The 21755-nt window shown below is 36.6% G+C and overlaps 2 protein-coding genes across 3 annotated transcripts; both read left to right on the plus strand.

The window, feature by feature from the left end:
• Positions 1–6020: 6020 nt before the first annotated feature.
• On the plus strand, positions 6021–7670 carry LOC115715760 (metalloendoproteinase 4-MMP). The gene has a single exon (XM_030644431.2). The coding sequence runs from the start codon at positions 6441–6443 to the stop codon at positions 7527–7529; it is 1089 nt and encodes a 362-aa protein (XP_030500291.1). The 5' UTR covers positions 6021–6440; the 3' UTR covers positions 7530–7670.
• An 8939-nt stretch (positions 7671–16609) lies between these two features.
• On the plus strand, positions 16610–21330 carry LOC133037909 (uncharacterized). 2 transcript variants are annotated; one of them, XM_061115672.1, is made up of 4 exons: positions 16610–17316; positions 18591–19935; positions 20058–20437; positions 20565–21330. In XM_061115672.1, exons 2-4 carry the CDS (start codon positions 18591–18593, stop codon positions 21132–21134), a joined length of 2295 nt encoding a protein of 764 aa, XP_060971655.1. In that variant the 5' UTR covers positions 16610–17316; the 3' UTR covers positions 21135–21330. The 2 variants fall into 2 exon arrangements, with proteins under 2 accessions (XP_060971655.1, XP_060971654.1); XM_061115671.1 differs by having other exon boundaries at positions 16610–19935.
• Positions 21331–21755: the final 425 nt, after the last annotated feature.

Below are 21755 nucleotides of genomic sequence, written 5' to 3' on the forward strand. Positions count from 1 at the left end.
ATCATTATAATCGTAATGTGATCAAAGATCCTCTATATAGATGATTTACATCGAGATGGGATAAATTTACCGTCTTCACGCCTCAATGTATTTGGCCCCTTAAAACACTTAGCTACCTGTAAATGATGTTTTAGTTATCTAAGAAATAGTCACTGAAACAAGAGCTCATCCATTTACTTCTATTTAGCTAAGCTCGAAGGGAATCATCACTTGACTTCTATACACCAGTAGAAGCTATAGATTCCATATTTATGTTCAGCGCTCCCACGCAATCATACTATCATGTTCCCGACATATACGTATCACCCTGACCCAAAAGTAGGCTTAACTAATAAATCAAAGAACATGAATAGCACTCCTGAGTTGAGCCTAAGCATATCAGGATTTAGATTCTCTTAATCTAAGATCAACTAGTGATATTAACTTGGAAAGATACAATGGTAAGTTTATAATATCTTGACTAAGTTCAATATCGGTCCAGTCCAATGTATACTCCATACATACGAAACTAGTATACTTTACCAATGTCCTGGAAAGAACATAACACTTACTCCAAGTGTAAGTACACATCATCGTTGATTATCACATCTGTGTAAATCCAAAACACTGATGAAACAGGGACTTAGTCTTTTGAATCATATAATCACAATCACATTCCACTGTGTTGACAATACTGTAATTGTGAATAAGTGTATGTTCTGGACTTAACTGATTTTGTGCATATATTAAACATATGTATTAAACCATAAGCATGAAAAATTCACGCAAACATAAATCACTTCAAATTTCTTAGATTGATAACTAATCAGATTGTAATGGGTTTTATTTAGGGCACAAAACCCAACATGTTGAATCCAGACGATCAGACGGTTATGAGTGTCGAAGTCCTCGTCAGGCTAGGAGTGAAGCATGGTTGGATTATTGGATACAACCTCTAGAAAATGAAATAAACAGAGGTTAAGGAAGTACTAAACAAGGCAGTCGAAAGCCTATTGCATTCACTGCCACTGGAAGTAAAAGAATGAGAGGTGCTTGGATGACAAAAGCTTTGCTTCAAGAAAGTCGCAAGAAGTATTACGAAGAATAAGGGTGATGGAAAGAGGAAAATGAAAAATGGCCCAAATTTATAATCCAACTGATGGCCCAAATTTGTCCTCCCAAAAAATCATCCTTTGATCCAATGGATAGGGAACCAAAAGGGTTGCATTTAATACACAACATGAACATTTAAACAAGTCTCTTGTCTTGTACACATTAATTTAGAAGTCACCTCAATTGTCCCATAATCATTACTTAAGGGACGCTATCCCAACAAGCATGCGACATCAGCAGATGAATTAGAAGTGCCATATGTGGGACAGACTAATGATACTTGTGATTATCATCCTGATGCATGGTGACAATGCATGGGATGTATCCACGAATTAGGCTAGTGCCACGTCTACAAGATTCTCTACTAGAAGCAGGGGAGTATTATAGGCTTCTAGATCATAGAGTAGCCCAAAAGCTTGAGGGTAATGTTATCTGCCTTTTTGCAGAGTAAGACACGTGGCATGAAAGGATGAAATTCACATTTTCTCCCTGCATTTAAAATCCTATGGAGCACTTATGAAGTCTCCGTAAACTAAGAGTCGTTCAAAATACGGGGATGCGTGAGAAGTCGCATGCGTTGGTAAGTACTTCCTAAAAGTGGGATGAAAAGTATCTTTCTCAAACTCGGAAGGGTCTAACAGAGAGACTCTTGTGGTTAACCTTAGGATACATGCCCTTAAAGCCTAAAGAGGATGTCGACCTTCACTAGATGTTTTGGATGTCGACTTTTTCTATGTGCTAGGTAATGAAGTGACAGTTATGCTTTCCCTGATAGAATCGGATATTGTCCCTTACAATACCGCATTGTAGTACACGCATCACCACCATCTTTCTATCGAGCAGATAATTTAGACATCTATCCTCAAAGGAGCGAGCTTAGAGTAACAAGTTTCCTTTGATTTTAAAGATTAAACCATTGTGTGACACATGTCCAAGTAGTACAAAGTGGTTCCCATTAACCACCTACTACACGCGCGAGCATAAGGCTACCCACGGGAGCAACAGTCATTCAGCTCTATATTGCATGAAATTTACCCTCTAGTAGGATTTGAGCAAATATCCTAGGTAGGTAAGGGAGCGATCCATACCCGTCAGAAAGGCTATAAATACCCCCTTCATTTTCATGCATCAGGGGCAAGTCAACAAAACACATAGCAAAATCTTTGATAAAATCATCCTTGACCTTCTTTGTCTTCAGATAGAAATTAAGGAGAAAGAGTTATGGTTTCCTGCAAAACATTGTAAATTCATCAATATCGCCCAATGACGCTAATAGACTGACTCGTGGACTAGGGTATGTTAACAACCGAACCACGTAAAAAATCTTCCTCTCTTATTTTCTGGCATTTATTATTTCTTTAGCTCTTGAATATTTTATTTTCCAAAAATCTCATAAAATACAAGCTTTTTTATTAAAAAATTTGTTAGATTAATTATTGTCGCCGGTTCAAAATTGAAAAAATTTTAAATGTACAAGCAATGCTGAGGAAAAAATTGTAAAAAAGTTGCATTTTTTCACTATTCTACAACCCAACGTAACAAAGGAAATGTCACTAAAAAACCATTTTTTTTTTCTCTTTGAACAGTTAATCTACTATGCAAAACCATTGGCAATAAGTGTACATGCGATTGTTTATCCCCGATAGTTTTGCACAATCAGGAAAAAGTTTTATCGACAGTTTTCCACTGTGACCTAATCTATCCAGTTTTCCCAAACGTCGAATAGGCATCGATTTTAGAGACTGTCGTGAATAATTTACCAGACTATTTAACACAGTTGGGAAAATGAAGTTTTTTAGTTGTGATCACTAAATTAAATTATATCTTTCATCTAAAAGACGTTGTATATCTCAGTTTCTTTTTGGGCATTGAGGTCATAGGGATGAGACCGGGATCTATCATAACCAGGCTAAATGCATAAAAGGATTTTCTGCTCAACACAGCTATGCAACATCTTGAGCAATGTTTAATCCCTATGAAAGTTGGTAAAGCTTTCTAAAAGTCAGATGGAGAGCCACATGAAAATCCAACTTCTTGCCGAAGTATAATTGGGGTTCTGCAGTACTTGACACACACTCGACCTGACTTTTGCTTAGATATCTATAACACACTGGAGTGCAATGAAACATGGGCTTAGATATCTAAAATGAACATTCCATCTTGAATTGCACATCTAGTACTTAGAGAAATTCGACTTAACAAGTTACTATGATGCGAATGGGGCATGTTCTCTCGATGATAGAGGAAGTATTCCAGTGTACTTTGTTTATTTGGGAGATACATTAGTGTCTTGATCATCAAAGAAACAGGCAGTTGTATCCTGCTTAAGTATAGAATCCGAATACAGAGCCTTGGCACATGTGGCGGCAAAAATTTCATGAATTCAAGGCCTACAGAATCAATTCAGGTATCCTCTTTCTCAAACTCTTGTTACTTGGTGTGATACCATTAGAGCCAGTTTTCTTCTAGCTAACCCCGTGTATCATGATCGGACTAAGAACATTCAATTAGATGTCAATTTTGTAAGAGATAAAGTGTTGAACAAAAGCCTTATCATCAGGTACATACCCTCACATAATCAAACCGTCGACTGTCTAACAAAGCACCTCACTCATAATTGATTTCATTTTCTGGCTTTGGTGTGGTTGAAACCCCCTTCAGCTTGATAGGGGCTGCTTGAAAATGAAAATGATGCTTATCCTCTCACTACTATAAAAAGGGCTTTCAGAGGAGGTTTTTCAACCCTTTAAAGGTGGTTTTTAAAAAAATCGTAATTGTTGGCGTTCTAAGGGTCGCTAAAGGGTTAAAAAAAACCACCTCTAAAGGGTCCTTTAGAAGTGATTATTAGCAAATATCTGCCTCTAAAGGGACCCTATGGAAACGGTTATTTGCTAATAATTGCCTCTAAAGGGACTCTACTGAGGCAGTTATATTTTTTTTATTTGCAGTTCGACAGAGAACGGTGAATAGAGCAAGAGAAAGTCAGACTTTAACTAAGAAATCATAGATCTAAACGTAACAGTCCGAGATTACACATTTTTTCTTTAAAAAAATGCACCATAAATCTTAGTTGGCCACGAGAACCACCAGCAAATAACAAAAATAAAATGGTAAGAGAAAACACAAAAAGATCTAGCAGAAAAAAAAAAAATAGAAGAGATGGGACCTTTGGTATTGGTTGGGTCATTGGCATTGGGTTCTTCGTGGTTGAGTCACCGCCAATGCTAAACAGTAAGAGTTTTTTGCCGACGGTGGTGGGTGGTTCATGGTTGAGGCGCCTCTAGGTCAAGGGTTTATGGTGGCATCAGCTAAGGGACACAAAAAAAGGGATTGACATTGAAAGAAGAGAAAATAATAAACTTTTCATGGCGGCTGACGCGGTGGTTGGTGAGCCAAATAAACGGAGAGAGAGAGAGAGATAAAGCTAGAGAGCGAGAGAGAGCAAGAAAGGGCGTTTCTTTAGGGTTTGCAGCTGAGGCGGCTTGATTTTTGTTAGGGTTTTATAAGGGTTCGTTAGGGTTATCTTATGGGCTGAAGCTCTTTTAGAAGTTCACAACCCCTTTAGAGGCGGTTATTAGGCGTGTTACCCTTTAGAGGCGGTTATTTCCAAATAACTGCCTCTTGAAAGAGGTTTCAAGCTATATTTTTTTCTCTTTTAAGATGGGCAACACTTTTCTTTTAGTGACTTAAAAAATGCTTTTAAAATCTTTTTTGTAGTAGTGCTTCCAACATTTTCAGTACTCTATTAGCAGATGATTGTTATGTGATTTTGTGGTCCCAAAATCATAACAAATTCCTTTTTGTACCGTTAGAATATTTTTGGCCTTATCAATTGTAAATGATTTGTATGAGTTATACACATTTAGCATATTCTTTTGTAATTCACACTCTATAAATACAGAGTTCGCCAGCCTCAAAAGTATGAGCTGAGCATTTTATTCATTGGGCAGCTCTCTGTTTTTATAAGTTCTCTTCATTTTAAGCTGGTTCCATTTTCATTATGTACATATTTGTGATATTTGTAGTCATCTTCTTTAAAATCAATGAAATTAATATTTAGTAATAAGTTCAAATTGAAAATTCATAAAAGCTCTCGGATATACATGGGCCAGGCATGGTGGTTGCAAAGGGTCTTACTTGGGTGTTTGGCGGAATTTCCCTTACCGAATGGAAATTATTGTAAGGGGATACTTTAAACATAAACTAAAACTGGAATTCTATGGATGCATGTGGGTTTGGTACAATGTGGTCACGTCAAGATTGAATATAAATATATAATATATAAAATTTAACAAAAAAGCAATAAGATATGACATTATGATGGGCTGAATACTTATTAATTGAGTATTCTTCACGCCCAAAACTTCCACACGTAATCTAAAGATACAGAGCCCAACAGAAATAATTTGCTATCAAAATCCTAACGACCAATCTTTATTCCCTTCGCCTGCAATACGAATAACGAACAAAAAAAATATATCATAAATGTAATATATTTTTTGACTCTCGGTCTCGTCGAAAGAATAAAATATAGTGATGAAGCATTTGTGTCCGTTAGATGTAACGCAGCTTGATCTAAAGCCCATGTTGGATTGGTCGATATTACTACTCATGATTCTTGCAGTAACACCTATAAGTTTTGGGGGCTCATGGTTAAAATAATGTCTATTTCCAAAACTAACCATTATTTATAGACTGAAAACAACATATGTTTAGAGTCTTAATCAAGTACTACCGCACCCTTGTGATTATACTATATGTTTGAATGATACACGAAAGAATCATTGACTTCTTATGTGTTTCTTTAGAATTATGTTAACAATTCATTTATTTATTCTACCAATATATAGCATGCGACACAATATTTAATATTTTATGTCATGTATGCCTTCTATATATCATAAAAAAAAATGTGTGGAACGGTCTTTAATAGTAATTCTACTGGTAGAAAATACATAAAAATACATTCAAATAATAGAATCAAAGGTAGTTTTTCTTTCGATTTCATTAAACAAAAAATATCAAACTAAACATTTTTAATCGCGTACCAACCATCAAATTAAGGGTTGGCCTCTATTACAGAGTCAAAGACCAACGACAAGTTTTATAATTGAAGCGAAAAAGACAGGCCACCACTTTAGAATATTCTCTATATAAATCATAATCCCTGCCATCAAACACACTAGTATAGACACACTTGTAACATATAACTGAATGTACTATCTAACATTCATCTTATATTTAAATTTTAGAGAGGACTCATTGTTAATGATTTGTGAACGATTATTAATTTGACCCTTCATTTAAAGTCAAGTTTCCCTCCAAACGTTAAAAGCGTCATCAGAACCATGAATCACTCTCTCTCCATCTCTGCCATCTTATATTTTCTTATCATCTCTCCAAAATGCCTTCCAGCTACAGTAATATCGGAATACAAGACATTGGAAGACCGACATAGCAAACTTGATCCGTCGGTAAAAACCTCAAGCGCAGCCTCACCAATCATAGAGAATTACCAAGTGAGCTTCCTCAATTCAAATAGAGAAAGCGACATCATTGGATTGTCAAAGAATTACCTTCATCGTTTTGGTTATCTCCGACCACAACAAAAGGTAACCTTCAACAACGAATTGGATGATGAGTTGGAATCAGCTATAATTCAATTTCAATCGAGTCATGGTCTCTCAGTTACAGGGAAGCTCGATTTCGAAACTATTGCACAAATAAAAACACCAAGATGTGGTGTGGCAGATGTAATCAGTACGTTGCATGGATCAAAGCGGTACCAATACTTTCCTGGAAGACCCAGATGGACTCGAAGAATGCATATGACTCTCACATATGCTTTTTCACCAGACTATATGATCCGTTACTTGAGTTTTTCTGACATAAGAGCGGTGTTTAAGCGTGCTTTTTCCCGGTGGTCGTCTGTGATTCCAGTTGGTTTTTCTGAGACTGAAGACTATGTCTACGCCGACATTAAGATAGGGTTTTACAGCGGCGATCATGGTGATTCTGAGCCTTTTGATGGGATCCTTGGGGTACTTGCACACTCGTTTTCTCCAGAAAGTGGAAAGTTTCACCTTGATGCGGCTGAAAGATGGGCCGTAGACTTTGGATCAGAGGAATCTACCATTGCTATCGACTTAGAGTCGGTAGCTACTCATGAGATCGGACATTTACTTGGATTGACTCACACTCCGATCAAAGAGGCCGTTATGTATCCGAGTTTAAAGCCTAGAGAGAGGAAAACAGATTTGCAGCTTGACGATATACAAGGAGTTCAGGCTCTTTACGGATCAAACCCTAACTTTACTATGAATTCTCTATTGGAATCGGATATCGCTACAAATCACGCTTTTCATTATCCAATTACTACTACTAAATTCTTCAATATTTTTGTTCTTATGCTTTTGCTTAAATTGTTATATTTTTGAAATTGTCAATAGATATACTCAAGATTTTTTATACGCTCTCATAATTTGAAATTATTCTTTAATTATAGGCTGTTAAATTTCATTCGTAATTAGTTTTTCAAAGATTGATTCTCAAATATATTTATGAATTGGTTTTTCGAATTAAAATTTCTCCAAGAATTTTTTTTTTATGACATTATAGAATGATGATTGTTTATATAATTATACTGAAAAACCACTTTCTACTAGGTTCAGCATGCAAGATCAAAGAAAAAGACTTAAAAACTAAAGAGCTCCAATTGCTCCTAAAAACAAGAAAGTGTTAACCTATATCTATAAGACTATTGATGGTTACATATCAAATATTATTTATGGATTGTTTAGACTTTTATTTGTGTTTAATTAATTTTTATTGGTTTTATTAAAATTTGGGTTTATTGGATAGTTACTTACTGTGTGTTAGCTCATTTTATTTGTAATCAATAGTCAATGGACTTGACATCTATGTGTATAAAGTCTAGTTAAAACATTTGATGAGCCGGTCCAATCCAACTAAGATTATGTAGGTAAGTCGTCTCATTGTAATTGTATATTTTTTTGATAATCACATAAATAAACTTGCTTCTAATTTAGGGATCTATGGAGTAAGACTTAGGGTACATTTATTTTTTAAGATCTATACATCTGAATCTGAATGCACATCTGAATAATAAAATAACATATCTGAATTTGAATACAGAAATATTAAGACTGTTTGTTTTTTCACATCTGAATGTAAATCTAACTAATAAAATATCATACCAAAATTGTTATTTATATATTATGAACAAATTTATTGTACTATATTTTAAATTTTAACAAAAAAAGTATTCAAATATTAAAAAACAAATATAATTAACTTTAAGAATTTATAGTATTTATTGTTTCCCTTTCTTTGCATTAGGTTTAGTGCAAGTTCATTCCTCAAATTGTTTATGAATTGTGCATCTTCTGCTCTCCAAATGGATTCATAATTAGTTTCCTCCAATATTTTCTCTTCAAGTCCTTCCTCGAAGATTACTTGAGGTTGATCAAACTAATTGAATAAGTCCATCATTTATGCGCTATTTCTTGATAAAATTGTTAATTGCAAAACATGCAATAACAACATCTCTTTGGACATGAAACTCATATGGGGCCATCTTATCTGTTATTTGAAATCTTGCTTTTAAAACTAACGTTTGATAACATTTCTATGTTGAGCATGGGCATGGTTTCTCCTTCGTTAGAGCACACCTACGACGATAATGTCCTAACTAATATCGAACATTATGGTAAGGAGGTAAAAATCCCCGAGTGGATGGATATGCTGCATCACATAGATAATACTTATTTCAAGTTTATATGCATAAAAATGTTAAATTAGTTGAAATACAAAATTAAGTAATTGTACTAGCAAATTACATTTCATTAATCACTTACTTGTAGAAGGAAATTGAAAACAATTATCTAAATTGGCTACTATCTCTTTTAGAACTCGCGAATCATTTGCTACTCCTTCCCATCCTACATAAACATAAATAAAGACCATGTTGAAGTAGCATATTGCTAGCATATTTTGGTAGCAGCACTACTACAAAAATGGTTTTACCCGACATTTATAAGCAGTCGTTTAAAAGTATTCACGTCGGTTTCTATAACCGTCGCCTATACGACCGTCGTAAAACTAACAAAATAGGCGACAGTTAAAAATTATCGCTACTGTTGACTTAATGTAAAAAAAATACAGATTTTTTTGCCATTAATGGTAGAAAAATCTGTAATTTCCCCCATTATTTTCCTGCATCACACTACTACAAAAAAGGCTTTTTGTGTCGGTCAACGCGTCTGGTCAAAGTCATTGACCGACGCAAAAGTCAACCTTAACTTTTTTGCTTCGGTTGGTAACCGATGCAAATAATGATTAATTTGCGTCGGTTATTACTCCGACACTAAAACAAAAACAGATGCTAAAGATAAAAATTAAAAAAAAAATTGACATTTATCTTCGGTTAGAATTTGAAGCAAAAGTAGTTAGCTTCTACGTTAGCTTCTTTGGCTAACTGACGGTAAAGGGCATCTTCTTTTACAAAATCCCAACTCAAAATTAGGTTTTCCCATTTAGAACCAGATACCCATTTTAAGTCCTCTTCCCAGTTTCCACAGTCTCCTTCGCTCTTTCTCTAGGTTCGTCTGCCCAAGCTGCCTCTCCCTTTCTCGCAATATCTCTCTCTGCTCTCTCTGTGAGTGGTTTTCAGGTCCGTTCATCGTTGTTTGAACGGAGCTTGGCTACCACCCCATTCGGTGTTCGAGCTTCTCCTTCTCCGTCTGCTCCCTCCGCTCCTCCCCCCTCTCAAAGGTAATGTATATATATTTATATTTTCATTTATATATATATATTTATAACATTTTGTTCTTGATGATTTTGTTTTGAAAATGTTTTGACCCATTTTTTGTTAAGGATTTTTTTCATATTTTTTTAGTAGTTATATATAATAGGATTTATTTATAATAATGGTGTTAGATTCTCGTTTGCACAGGATAGGGACATCGGGACCATCTCTACTCTGCTCACTGTGGTGGATTGGACTGAGATTGATCATCTCTTCTCTAAGTCAGGTGAGTTCAACCATAGTTTTTTATAACTCCATGTAATCTCTTCTCTTGGTCACTGTAGTGTTAGTTTTTTCCATTTTCATTGTGTTTTTTTGGCTATAAGAGAATAATTATTGTTAATAATTCTTGTAATAGCACGGTAATGTTTTCTGGGTTTTCTTTAGTTTAAAATTTGGATGAAATTGATGAATTATATTGTCACTATTTGGTGCTCTTCATCTTCTATTGAAACGTGTATCGCCCTAATTTGATTGTTTCAGTGTTTATTGAGGCTATTGATTGTTACGCAAGAGCTATTGATGAGAAAGTTTTAAGTGATTCCATTTAAAGATAAAGAGTTATTAAAGCTGTCAAATTGTGATACAAAGTCATCGGGCTTAGCAGCTGGTAATAAAAATTTTTACCATGACCACTATATGCTTTCGAGAGACTCTCTCTCTCATCTCTCAGATTTCTTTTTTTTTTCACTTCAATTTCAGATCTATTTCAAATCAGAATATATAATCGAGACAATAAATTTGTTTTAGAGACATATTTTCTGCTATACATATATGATTTAATGGTGGCAGCGGCTTGATGTGCCTTTAACATGATTTGAATTCCTTCTTCATTCAAATATTTTATTTATTTTGAAGGGTGCTTGCTCTCATTCATGATTTGAGATTCTATTAGATTTGCTTAATTCTGATTTCACTTGCATTTATATTTAATGGTGAGAAGTATGGACAAGAAGTCATAGGTCGTGTAGTATAGATGCTTCTTGAAGAACTTTCAATTCCCTACCCCACTCACCCACCTATATCACCTATTGTTTGAAATGTTGTGAATGTTTTAACAAAATATATAAGTGTCTTAGTGTGTGTGAGTTGGAAAGAGTCCCACATGGGATATGAACACTCATTTATAAAGGTATAAAGAGTGCAACTTTGGCATTTGGGTTTGGGCCCCAAGGGGTACCCCAGTTTTGTGTGAATGGGTGAGGACACACACACTTGACCCACCACACACGCGCACGCGCGCCATCCGTCCGTCCGATCCGAGCCGGGCTGCGCTGGGCTGGGTTGGTTGGTGTGGTGTGACACTATATTATTTTTTACAGAAAAATTATTTAATAATAAAATAATTATTTTTTATTTATTAATTGAATTAAGAAACGTGTTTGATTAAACTGATTACTTAGTCGTATCAGTTAACGGGACACGTTCAAAAACCAACTCACCCCACTTCAGAAAACGTTATTCTTCTCGTTATGTTTATTCAATCCATTCGCCTATATAATGCGATTGAACTGATGGGAAGAACACATCTCTTTCGTATCAGAAAAATACAATTTTCATAAAATTAAAAATTCCATCTGCGATATCAAAAATTTTTTGGTGTATTCGACGGTGCTCTATAGTGCAGTGGGGTTCCGATACAGTGCAACGACTGGCTGTTTTATCCTAGGGACGACCGGAAATTTCCGACTGCTTGCACACTCCTGGGCAGTGTCGCGAACGTCTTAAAGAGAGCGACTTAGTCTGCAACTCAACCCAGAATTCTTCATTCGGTAATATCGTTCCTCATTTATTTTGCTATCGGTTTACTCAACAATTTTAAGATGTTCTTTCTGCTATGACTACTATCGATGCATGTTCTGGTTCTACTGTTGACATTAACAAGCCGTTTCGTTTTGAGGGTTTGCACTTTAAACGTTGGAGACAGAAGATGTTGTTTTTTCTGACCATGAAAACAGATGCGTTTGTGCTTACTGTTTTGAAACCAGTTGTGTCTGAGACTCCACCTCGTGTCGAGAAGAAGGATAAAGTCGAGAAGTACGAATCGCAGGTTAAGGAAAGGGATTCCTGGGTAGAGAATGATTTTTTGTGTAAGAATTTTATTTTGAACGGTTTGTCTGATGATTTGTATGATTATTATAATTCTGACAAATCTGCCAAAGAGATATGGGAAGCATTACAGAAAAAATATGATATCGAGGAGGCGGGAACAAAGAAATATGCTGTGAGCCGCTACCTGAAGTTTCAAATGACCGATGATAAATCAGTCGAAGCCAAGTCTCACGAGCTTCAGAAAATAGCTCACGAAATTCTGTCTGAAGGTATGACTATCGATGAACAATTTCAAGTTGCTGTTATGATTGATAAATTACCCCCTTCGTGGAAAGATTTTAAAAATACTCTCAGGCATAAAACAAAAGAGTTTTCATTGGAAAGTCTGATCACTCGTCTTCGAATGTAGGAGGAAGCCCGAAAACAAGACCAAAAGGAAGAGGTGCTTGTTTTTGGAAACAACAACAACACTAATAAAAGATCCACTGCTGTTCTGAAACCCAATGGGAAAAACTTTAAGAATTAGAATCGCAAAGCGAATCCAAACCACAACAATCAACCTCGAACCAATAACAACAATCAGAATTGGAACCATCAAAGGAACCATAATAACAGGCAATAACTATACCCTAATAGAAATGACTCTGGTTTGTTCATGTGTTACAACTGTATCAAGCCAGGTCATATGGCACGAAAGTGTAAGAACAGGCCTAGTTCTGCTCCGCAGGCTAACCTGATAGAAGCGCTGCCATTTACAACTATGATTTCAGAGATCAGCCTTATTGGTGGATCCGAAGGGTGGTGGGTAGATACTGGGGCTTCCCGCCATGTCTGCCATGATAGAAATATGTTTAAAACATATGTTGCTGCTACAGAGGATCAGAAAGTGTTGTTGGGGGACTCCCACACCACTATAGTGTTGGGTTTTATGCCCTAAATAAAACTCATTTCAATATAATCAGATTTACTTATTAATATAGATCAGAAATAACATTTAATGTTGCATGGTTCACATGATTTATTTCATGATTATATGTACATAATGTATGAATTCATTTGAAACCCTTTTCACATACTTGATCCTCTTTATTGTGCCATCAACACATTGGAAAGTGAACATGACTATGTGAATAAAGTTTCCTAGATTTATCAGACACAAGGTTTTACTGATATGATAATCTACAACAGAGTTTACTTGCATTTGGAGAAGTGCTATGTTCTTTCCAGAGCATTGGTTAATGTAAAGTGAATTTTAGTGAATTTTAGTGCTAAATTCTTGATCTACTTATTGGAAGCTCGGTTATATAGACCCGTGGTCCCCGCATTAGTTGAGATAATATTGCTTGTAAGACTCATATCAATTAATAAATATGATAAATGACAATATTATTTAATAATTATTTATAGTTATTAAATAGTTAGAATTGACATTTAAATAGTTGAATTAGAAAATTGGCATTTTTGAGAAAATCAGATGCAGAAAAGGTAAAACTGCAAAATGTCAAAAAGTGAGGCCCAAATCCACTAGTGTAGGGCCGACCACTTTTGTAGGAAATTTAAACTGATATTTTCATTATTTTAATGCCAAATAATTCAAACATAACCCTAGTGGAATGCTATAAACAGATAGTGAAGGCTTCAGGAAATTGACACTTAAATTTTCTATTTTTCCTTCAGAGAAAAACCTGAGCCTCTCTCTCTACCTTGGCCGCCACTCTCTCTCTCTCTCTCTCTCTTCTTCCTTGATAATTTCGAAATCCCTTTAGTGATTAGAGTAGTGCCCACACACAGCAAGCAATACCTCAATCATAGTGAGGAAGATCGTGAAGAAAGATCATCAGCAAAGGAGTTTCAGCATCAAGGATTCAGAGAAAGAGATCCAGGTTCAGATCTCGATAATACTCTTCTACAGAAAGGATACAAGGGTTAGAGATCTGAACGGAAGGAGTCATTTAATTGTGCTGGACCCAATGTAAGGTTTCTTAAACTTTATACGTGTTTATTTAATCGTTTTAGAAAGTTCATATTTAGGGTGTTAATAAACATACTTGTGAGTAGATCTAAGATCCTGGTAAAATAATTCCAACATATAGTTGCTGGTACTGGAAATGTGGAATTGAACTTCACCTCTGGAAGAACTGTGATTCTGAAAGATGTGATGCACACTCCAGAGATGAGGAACAATTTGGTCTCGGGCTATCTTCTCAACAAGGCGGGGTTCACACAGACTATAGGAGCTTATTTGTTTACTTTAACTAAGAATGGGATATTTGTAGGGAAGGGGTACGCAACTGAGGGAATGTTTAAATTGAATGTTCAAGTCAATAAAGTTAATGCTTCTGCTGATATGTTGTGTTCTTTTAATACTTGGCATGCTAGACTTTGTCACGTAAATAAACGCATAATAAAGAACATGAGTAGTTTAGGCCTAATTCCTAAATTATCTTTAAATGATTTTGAAAAATGCTCATTTTGTAGCCAAGCCAAGATTACCAAAACTATAAAGACCGCTTAGTTTAATTTGGAAATTAGCAGTTAATTAAGATTTAATTATGAAAATTATTTATAGATATTTAAATAATTATTTATGTTGCTATATTTGAATTCAGACTGCATTTTTATGTCATATAGTGAAATTTCATAATTTTGCATTTTCGGTGCCCGACAACATGGAACGCGGTGTATGGCTTAGTAGAATCACAGTTTAGTATTTTAGTATGCTGGGGCAGTTTATTTAGACATTGGCAATGTCGGGATTAGTCTGGAATTTAGAATTTCCCAAAATACCCTTAGTACCCCTTTTGTGCTATGTTAGTGTGAAGGGGTAAAATGGTCATTTTGCCCCAATTATGTTTTGTCCTTTAGTGAGCTTATTATTTGGTGATATTATGTTTTATTTTATGTTATGTTGGCTGATATTAATTTAAATAAAATTAAATAAGAGGATTCATTTACTTCTTTTTACAAAATCAAAGAAAAGCAAAAATTCTTTTTTCTCAAACTCTCTTTCTCTCTTTCGGCCCTCTTTGAGCAGCAAGAAGCTGGGTATTTTCTTTGGTAATCCAAACTATTTTCTCAAGATTAAGTGATCTCTAATCCTTGGTAAGATTTTGGTAACTTGTTCTTGATGTTTTCATGAATTTTTGAAGAAAAATGATAGGTTGCATGCTTAGTTTTGGATTGTTGTTGCTGCTGTAATTATGTGTTGTTTTCAGAAGTTTAAGCATGCTTGATTGAGTGAATTAGAATAGGTTTTGAGGCATGTTTAGTTGCTTCGGTTCAAGTTTAGAATTTTGGCTCAAAAACTATGGGTTTCAAGGTAAAATGATGATTTTCGTTGCTGTGGTTGTTGTTATTGTTAGGTAGTGTTTTCTGTGGTTAAATTATGTTGAAATAGATTGAATTATGCATGATTTGGTGGTTGTTTGAAGGGTTAGTCAAGTTTTGTGTTTTTGAACTCAATCTTGAACCTTCAATGGTGAATCTCGTTTCTGTGTTTGAAGCTTGGTTTCTTTGCTTGGGTTTTGTTATTTGGGGTATTTAGAACAGGTGTGGAATGTTGCATGAAGTTTGAGGTTGATTTGAGTGAGAATCGAAATTTTGAAGTTTCCTGCACTGAAGCGGAATTTCGGTTCAGTATGGCTTGCAGGAACCGGAATGCCGGTTGGTGTTCTAGGTTCCTTCCAGAATCGGAATTCCAGTTGTAGAACCGGTCTACCAGTTGGGGAAAAATTGGGAACCCTAGTTCTTCCCATTTTTACGTTGTTTAGGGTATTGCCATGCTTTTTATCGATAGAGAAACTTTTAGTTTCTAGTTTAAGTCCCCAGGAAGTGATTTAGCGTGTCACTTATCTAGTGTTGTGATTGTTATGGTTTAGGAGCCTGTAAATCGTTGTGCAGTTCGTTCCACTCAAGTTGACCGGCACACCTAAATTCAGAATCGAGGTAAGATTAGTATAGCAGTATGGATATGTATTTACATGTTTAGCGTGCATGTTAGGAAGCCTGTTAGATTACATTAGATATGTATGTTGGCTTCGTACCATCTGACAGTATCACATCGGTAAAGCTAGAGTATGACTAGAAGCTGGAGTATGACCAGTGTACCGAGTATAGGCTGATATTATGGTCGATGGTACTGTACTGTTTGACTGTGTTGACGCGGTTTTTCGTCAACGGATCTAAGAAGATCGTAAAACGAGCAAGATGAACACAAGCAATAGTTAATCAAAGTAAACCGGTTTGCAAAAAGAAATTCACCATAAACGAACACAAGAATTTTATAGTGGTTCACCCCCTTTCAGCGGTAATAGGCTAGTCCACTTGGAGTGTTATTGATCTCAATGCTTGAGGTGAGTTCTCCAGAGTTATGTTCTCCAAGAGTTCACTCCTCAAGTGAGTTTTTAGAATTTGAGAGAGGGAGCTCAAGAGTATGATCTCGTGAGTATCAATTTCAGGGTCCCCTTTACAAGTGATTTCACCCCCCTTATATAGATATTCATCTAGGATTAAAATCCCTTAAACCTAGGTATCCCCTTCCGTAACTATAGTTCGGTTAGGTTCAAGATACAAAATAATTATTTAAAAAATAAATATCTCTTCACTTATCACTTTTTGACTATATTTTTGGAGCAGCTCTAACAGCACGCGTCCCTCGTATTTAGCGGACCCGGATGGTCATGGGTACCTGAGGGGAGCTAATTGGGTCGGTTCGTGCCCATCAGGTCCTTGAGATAATTTGACAGCTGAGGAGCCCTTTACACCTTAGCACCTGACGGTTGCACCTTGGCATCTGACGGAGTTGGGAGCTTAGTGCGCCCACAATGCCCCTCTTTGGCCTTTGAGCTCCTCCTTGGTCCATGAGCTCCTCCATGGCCCATGAGCTCCTCCATGGCCAATAAGCTCCACCTTGTTGGACCTCCATATCTAGAGTAAAAATTCATGCACCATTATTTTGGATTTTTTGAGAGATAACATTTGCCCCCCAAGTTTATCATAACTTTATAATGTTATGATGGACTTGTAGAAAAAATAATCCCCGCGCGCTTGGACTTCACACCCGCAACTATTGGTACTGCCGAGTGTAGACATGTAGAAGACCACCAATATTTTTAAGCATCTTTGGACATGAACAAAAGAAGTGAAAAAAAATTAATTAATCCTTATAGCCTTTAAATAGGCCTCTCCTCTCTTCACAACCCATCCATTCTACTCTTCACTCTATATTAAAAATAAAAGCTTTTCTAAAAACCCTCTCAAATAGTTCAAAAAACCATTTCAAAGGAATGCTCAAAGTGGAAACTAGAGATTATTGGAAGGGATTCAAGCTTGGACATCACTATTGAGTAAGTTTCTCTCATCCATTCACTATTTAATTCTATTTTCCATGTTAAAATTCATAGAAAATATGAAAATCATAGTATTCTTTGAACTTTTTCACAAAACCCTCTTTTTACATATTTGATTTTTCCTAATGTTGTGAAATTTGGCTTGAAATTTTTGGAATCTATGAATGAAACTTTGCAATGTAGGCTATGGGTTATCTTAATCCACTATTTATTTTAGAAATGAGTGAGATTTATGCATTTGGTATGATTTGAGTGAACTTTTTGGAAAAAATGAAGAACATGATGATGATAATGATGAACATTTGAAATTTCTAGTTTTGATCCAAAAGACATTTAAAATGGAGGGAAAAATGTGTTTGTGGTTATTTAGGCTTTAGAGGATAAAGACAAAAAGGTAGAATAGGTTGGAATATGTAGGAATTGATGAGTGTGGATGTGTAGAGGCTTACTCCACGCCTATTGTGTGTGTGTGTTTTTTTTTTTTTTAAAACAAAAGTAACAATACCAATTGGGTCTCCTCTTGTCCCAATTGGCTCCACTTTCCCTTGTTGGAGCTCATGGAGCCATTCAATAGGCTCAACTTTCCTTTGTTTAGCTCCACTTTCCTTTGTGGAGCTCATGGAGCCATTCAATAGGCTCCACCTTTTTTTTTCAGCTCCATTTTAGGAGCCTATGGAGCTCATGGAGCCATTCAATCGGCTCCACTTTCTCTCTTTCAGCTCCATTTTTTTTTTCAGCTCCATTTTTTTCTTTCAGCTCCATTTTTTTCAGCTTCATTTTTTTTCAGCTCCATTTTAGGAGCCTATGGAGCCATTTGACCCCTTTGTAGGAGCTTATGGAGCCATTTGCTCCTTTGTTGGAGCTCTTGGGGCTACACATATTGCTTTATTATTTTTTTTTTTACATGTGTATATACCAAGAATACATAGAGGAAGTTGATGCTTCAATAAAATTCTAATATACCCAAAACAAGCCAAAAAATAAAATAAAATACTTTTTTTTTTTAAAAAAAAAAAAAATATTCATTTAGCATAGTTAAATTAAATTAGATTTATTCCAATCCAACTTAACACAATTAGATATTTCCAATTTGATTTAAATCAAATTTAGTTTACATCTAATTTTTGTGATTGAATTAGTTTTTATCTAATTTATTTTAATTAACTAGCCTCATCACCTTACCAAGTGAATTTAACATAGCATTTTTTTTATTTATTTTTTGTTACCTCATTCCATGCTTGCATGCTCACTCCCCATACTTGTGTTTGTAGATGTATGCTCGTGACCATTGGGGAGGCGACAACCATATTGACGACGACCTCCTTGCTCACCTATACTCAGACTACCGGTCACCTCCAAATTCATCTGATTCGTCGTCTTCTCCTAGCCCTTTAAGTAGTAGTGAGTCATCTGGCGGATCTCACGAAACTACATGTCCTATTCATAGAGTGAAGAGATTGAAAAGAATCCTCCCACGCTGGGCCTTGTACTTTTTGCACGAAGGAGAGTGCTCCACCCCTCACGCTATTACAGAGATGGCCAATCCTTCCTCCCAAGACGGCCCAGAGGAAAATGAAGCTCATACTGCTCCTCAAAATCCTCCTACCCAAAAGAGGCGGACTCAGCAAGAGGGAACGGCTCCACACATGGCGACCAAAAAACAAAAGAAGCGGAACCAGCGAGAGGTTCAGCGCATGGCGTCTACCTTAGAGGCAAAGGCACGCTATGATCAGAGTACTTGGGATCCCAACGTCTCAATCGAACGTCCAGACAGCAGTTTGGAGTCGTCCGAGGTGCAAAGTTACCTCTCTTCGTACCCTCTTGGTGAAGGGGTGAAGGTAGTCCCAGCGAAGAAAGGCCAAAAAGCCGGCTCTCCCCCAGGTGATTCCTGTGCTTGGACGAAATACCACATCGAGGCTGGAGCGACCTTGCCACTCCATGATTACTTTCGAGAGGTGGCGAACTACTTTGACGTTTCGCCGGCCCAAATTGCTCCTCATGGGTACCTGGCCTTATCTGCTTTGTTCATAATATATCATCAGAAGGGATGGGGGAGACCTTCTCCTCATGAAATTCACTACCTCCTTTCCTTCCGGACTTGCCCGTCCATGAACCATTCAGAGTACTTCTACTTTATGAACCGAGAACGGAATCAGCCGTATGTTTCTGGTATTTGTAGCACAAACCGCATTGACAAGCATCGGACGTCCTACTTTTTTACAACCCCCATGGACACTACCCACCGGGCTTTCAACCATACGGGTACATATTCCAGACCGATCCCAACCGAGGAGATGATACAACACGCGGCAGCCTTGACAGCTATGCCAGACGCTGAAAAATCAGCTCCAAAGATTGTAACTCCAGAGATGCTCAAGTTAGTGGGATTGTACCCTCTTGAGCATAACACAATTGTCGCAAGCACAATCGATGGACCTGATGCTCCTGCTATTCCCATTGACGGGGGGAATCCTTCTCATGGGAACTTTACTACAGCCGACTCTTCCATCCACAGATCTTTACCACCCGCTACTTCGAGGAGGGACACTGGAGTGATTGTTGGTGTTGATAGCAATCCCGAGGATACTACAATGCTCAATGATTATAGCTCTGAAGGTTCCTTTCTCTCCTTTCTTTTTTTTTTTAATATATACTTATTCAGTTTTTTTTTTTGACATACCCATATGATAACATTATGATGTTGTGTGTATTGTGATATTAATTTTTTTTTTTTACAGATTCAGATATGTTCCACCAACTAATTGCGAGTTATGGTGAGAGTGAGGATGTTAATGAGTCTGGAGGAGAGGAAAGTGCTCCAGACCTTCCTCTAGTCCCTCGAGCCTGCTCCCAACTGAGGAAGCCTTGTCCTGCCGCGGTAGAAGGCGAGGAGAATGCTCAAGTCTCTCCTTCTGTCCCAAATATTGGTGGCCGCATGAGGAGACCTTCCATCGTGGTTCCCATAATTCGTCCCGATGATGCCACAATTCAGATGCTAGAGTCTGTGCATGACAACATTGACCTCCTTGTTCGAAAAACTGCAACCGTTGAGGTGGTGCGTGACATGTCCAACTACGAAGGTGATACTGTCACTAAAGGAGTCCAAGACATCCTTCGGGTACGTGATGGATTATTTATCAAACTGTATTGATAATAGCCTATCTTCTTATGTGCACGCTCATATTTATATGATCTCATATCCTTTTATTGTGCTGACACCCTTTCATTCTCTTATTTTTTTTTAGGGTGTGACTCAATTCATGGTCTCCAATCGTCAGTCTTCAAATTTACAAGAGAAACTAGCTGCCGCAGAAGCAGCCCTTAAGGAGCAGAAGAAACTCTCCGCTCTTTCGGACGCAAAGCATGAGCGTGACAAGGATGAACTTAAGGAAATTCTTGGTAGGAGGCTGACGGAACTCAATAATGCGCAGACCCGGCTGGAGGAGAGAAAGACTCAAGTGAATTATTACATTGATCAGAACCTTGATCTCGCGAAGAAGAATACGGCGCTAGATACAGTCACTAAAGAACATGACTCAGCGGTTAAGGCTCTTAAGGACACCATTCAGAAACTTGAGGAAAGGGCAGCGAAAGACCGTCAGACCTACAAGCGCGCCTTCGACGACCAATTTTATCAGTTGTGGAAAAATAACCAAAAACTTAAACTTAACCTTTCACACATGCCTCCCCAGACTAAAGATAAGGAGCTTATGAAGTGCAAGGCAAGACTCCTTCGAGAAGCCACGCTTCCTTCCACGACTGATATTCCCGGTGGTTCTACTTCTATGGACCCGCCTGAAGATACTCTTCCTTGAGAGTTTTAGCCTTTGTGCTGTTTATCCCGAGCGCATGTGCTCCTTAGTTTTATCATCTTTAGACAACTTTCATGGGTAGTTTGTGTTTTTCTTTCCTTGGTTACTTTTCATCCAAGTACTTGACACACTCTATTTTTTCTAAGTTATCCTTAGTTAAATAGCTAATTAAATGAGTTTGCTCTTTAAGCTCTCTTGATGAACATGTTTGACTTACTAGTTTTTGTTTAGAGTTAATTCTCTTTTCTAGATTAAGTGCTTATCATGTATATAATTAAATCCACTCTCTATCCATTATAATTTTTAGTCTAAGTGTTTGTGATTTTAAAAAATTCACCACTTTTCTAAAATTATTTTTGTTTATGGAAATTGTAGGATTAGGTACGAGTATAGTTAAATCTATACCCTTATGCCCCCCAAGTTACTAAGGTTTGATTATTATCCTTGGTGACTTGTTTTTGGGTTTGGCAATTTAACTATATTTTGAATAAATAATAAATAGTTTTATTCTAGCGTTGAAAATAACAACTTTAAGAATTTCTAAGAATATGACAATCTAATGAAGATCTTGGTCATAAAAAGTAAAAATAAAAATAAATAACTAAATAAATAAATGAACTAAGA

The sequence above is a fragment of the Cannabis sativa genome, chromosome 5 (genome assembly GCF_029168945.1).
Source record: "Cannabis sativa cultivar Pink pepper isolate KNU-18-1 chromosome 5, ASM2916894v1, whole genome shotgun sequence".
NCBI classification, from domain to species: domain Eukaryota; kingdom Viridiplantae; phylum Streptophyta; class Magnoliopsida; order Rosales; family Cannabaceae; genus Cannabis; species Cannabis sativa.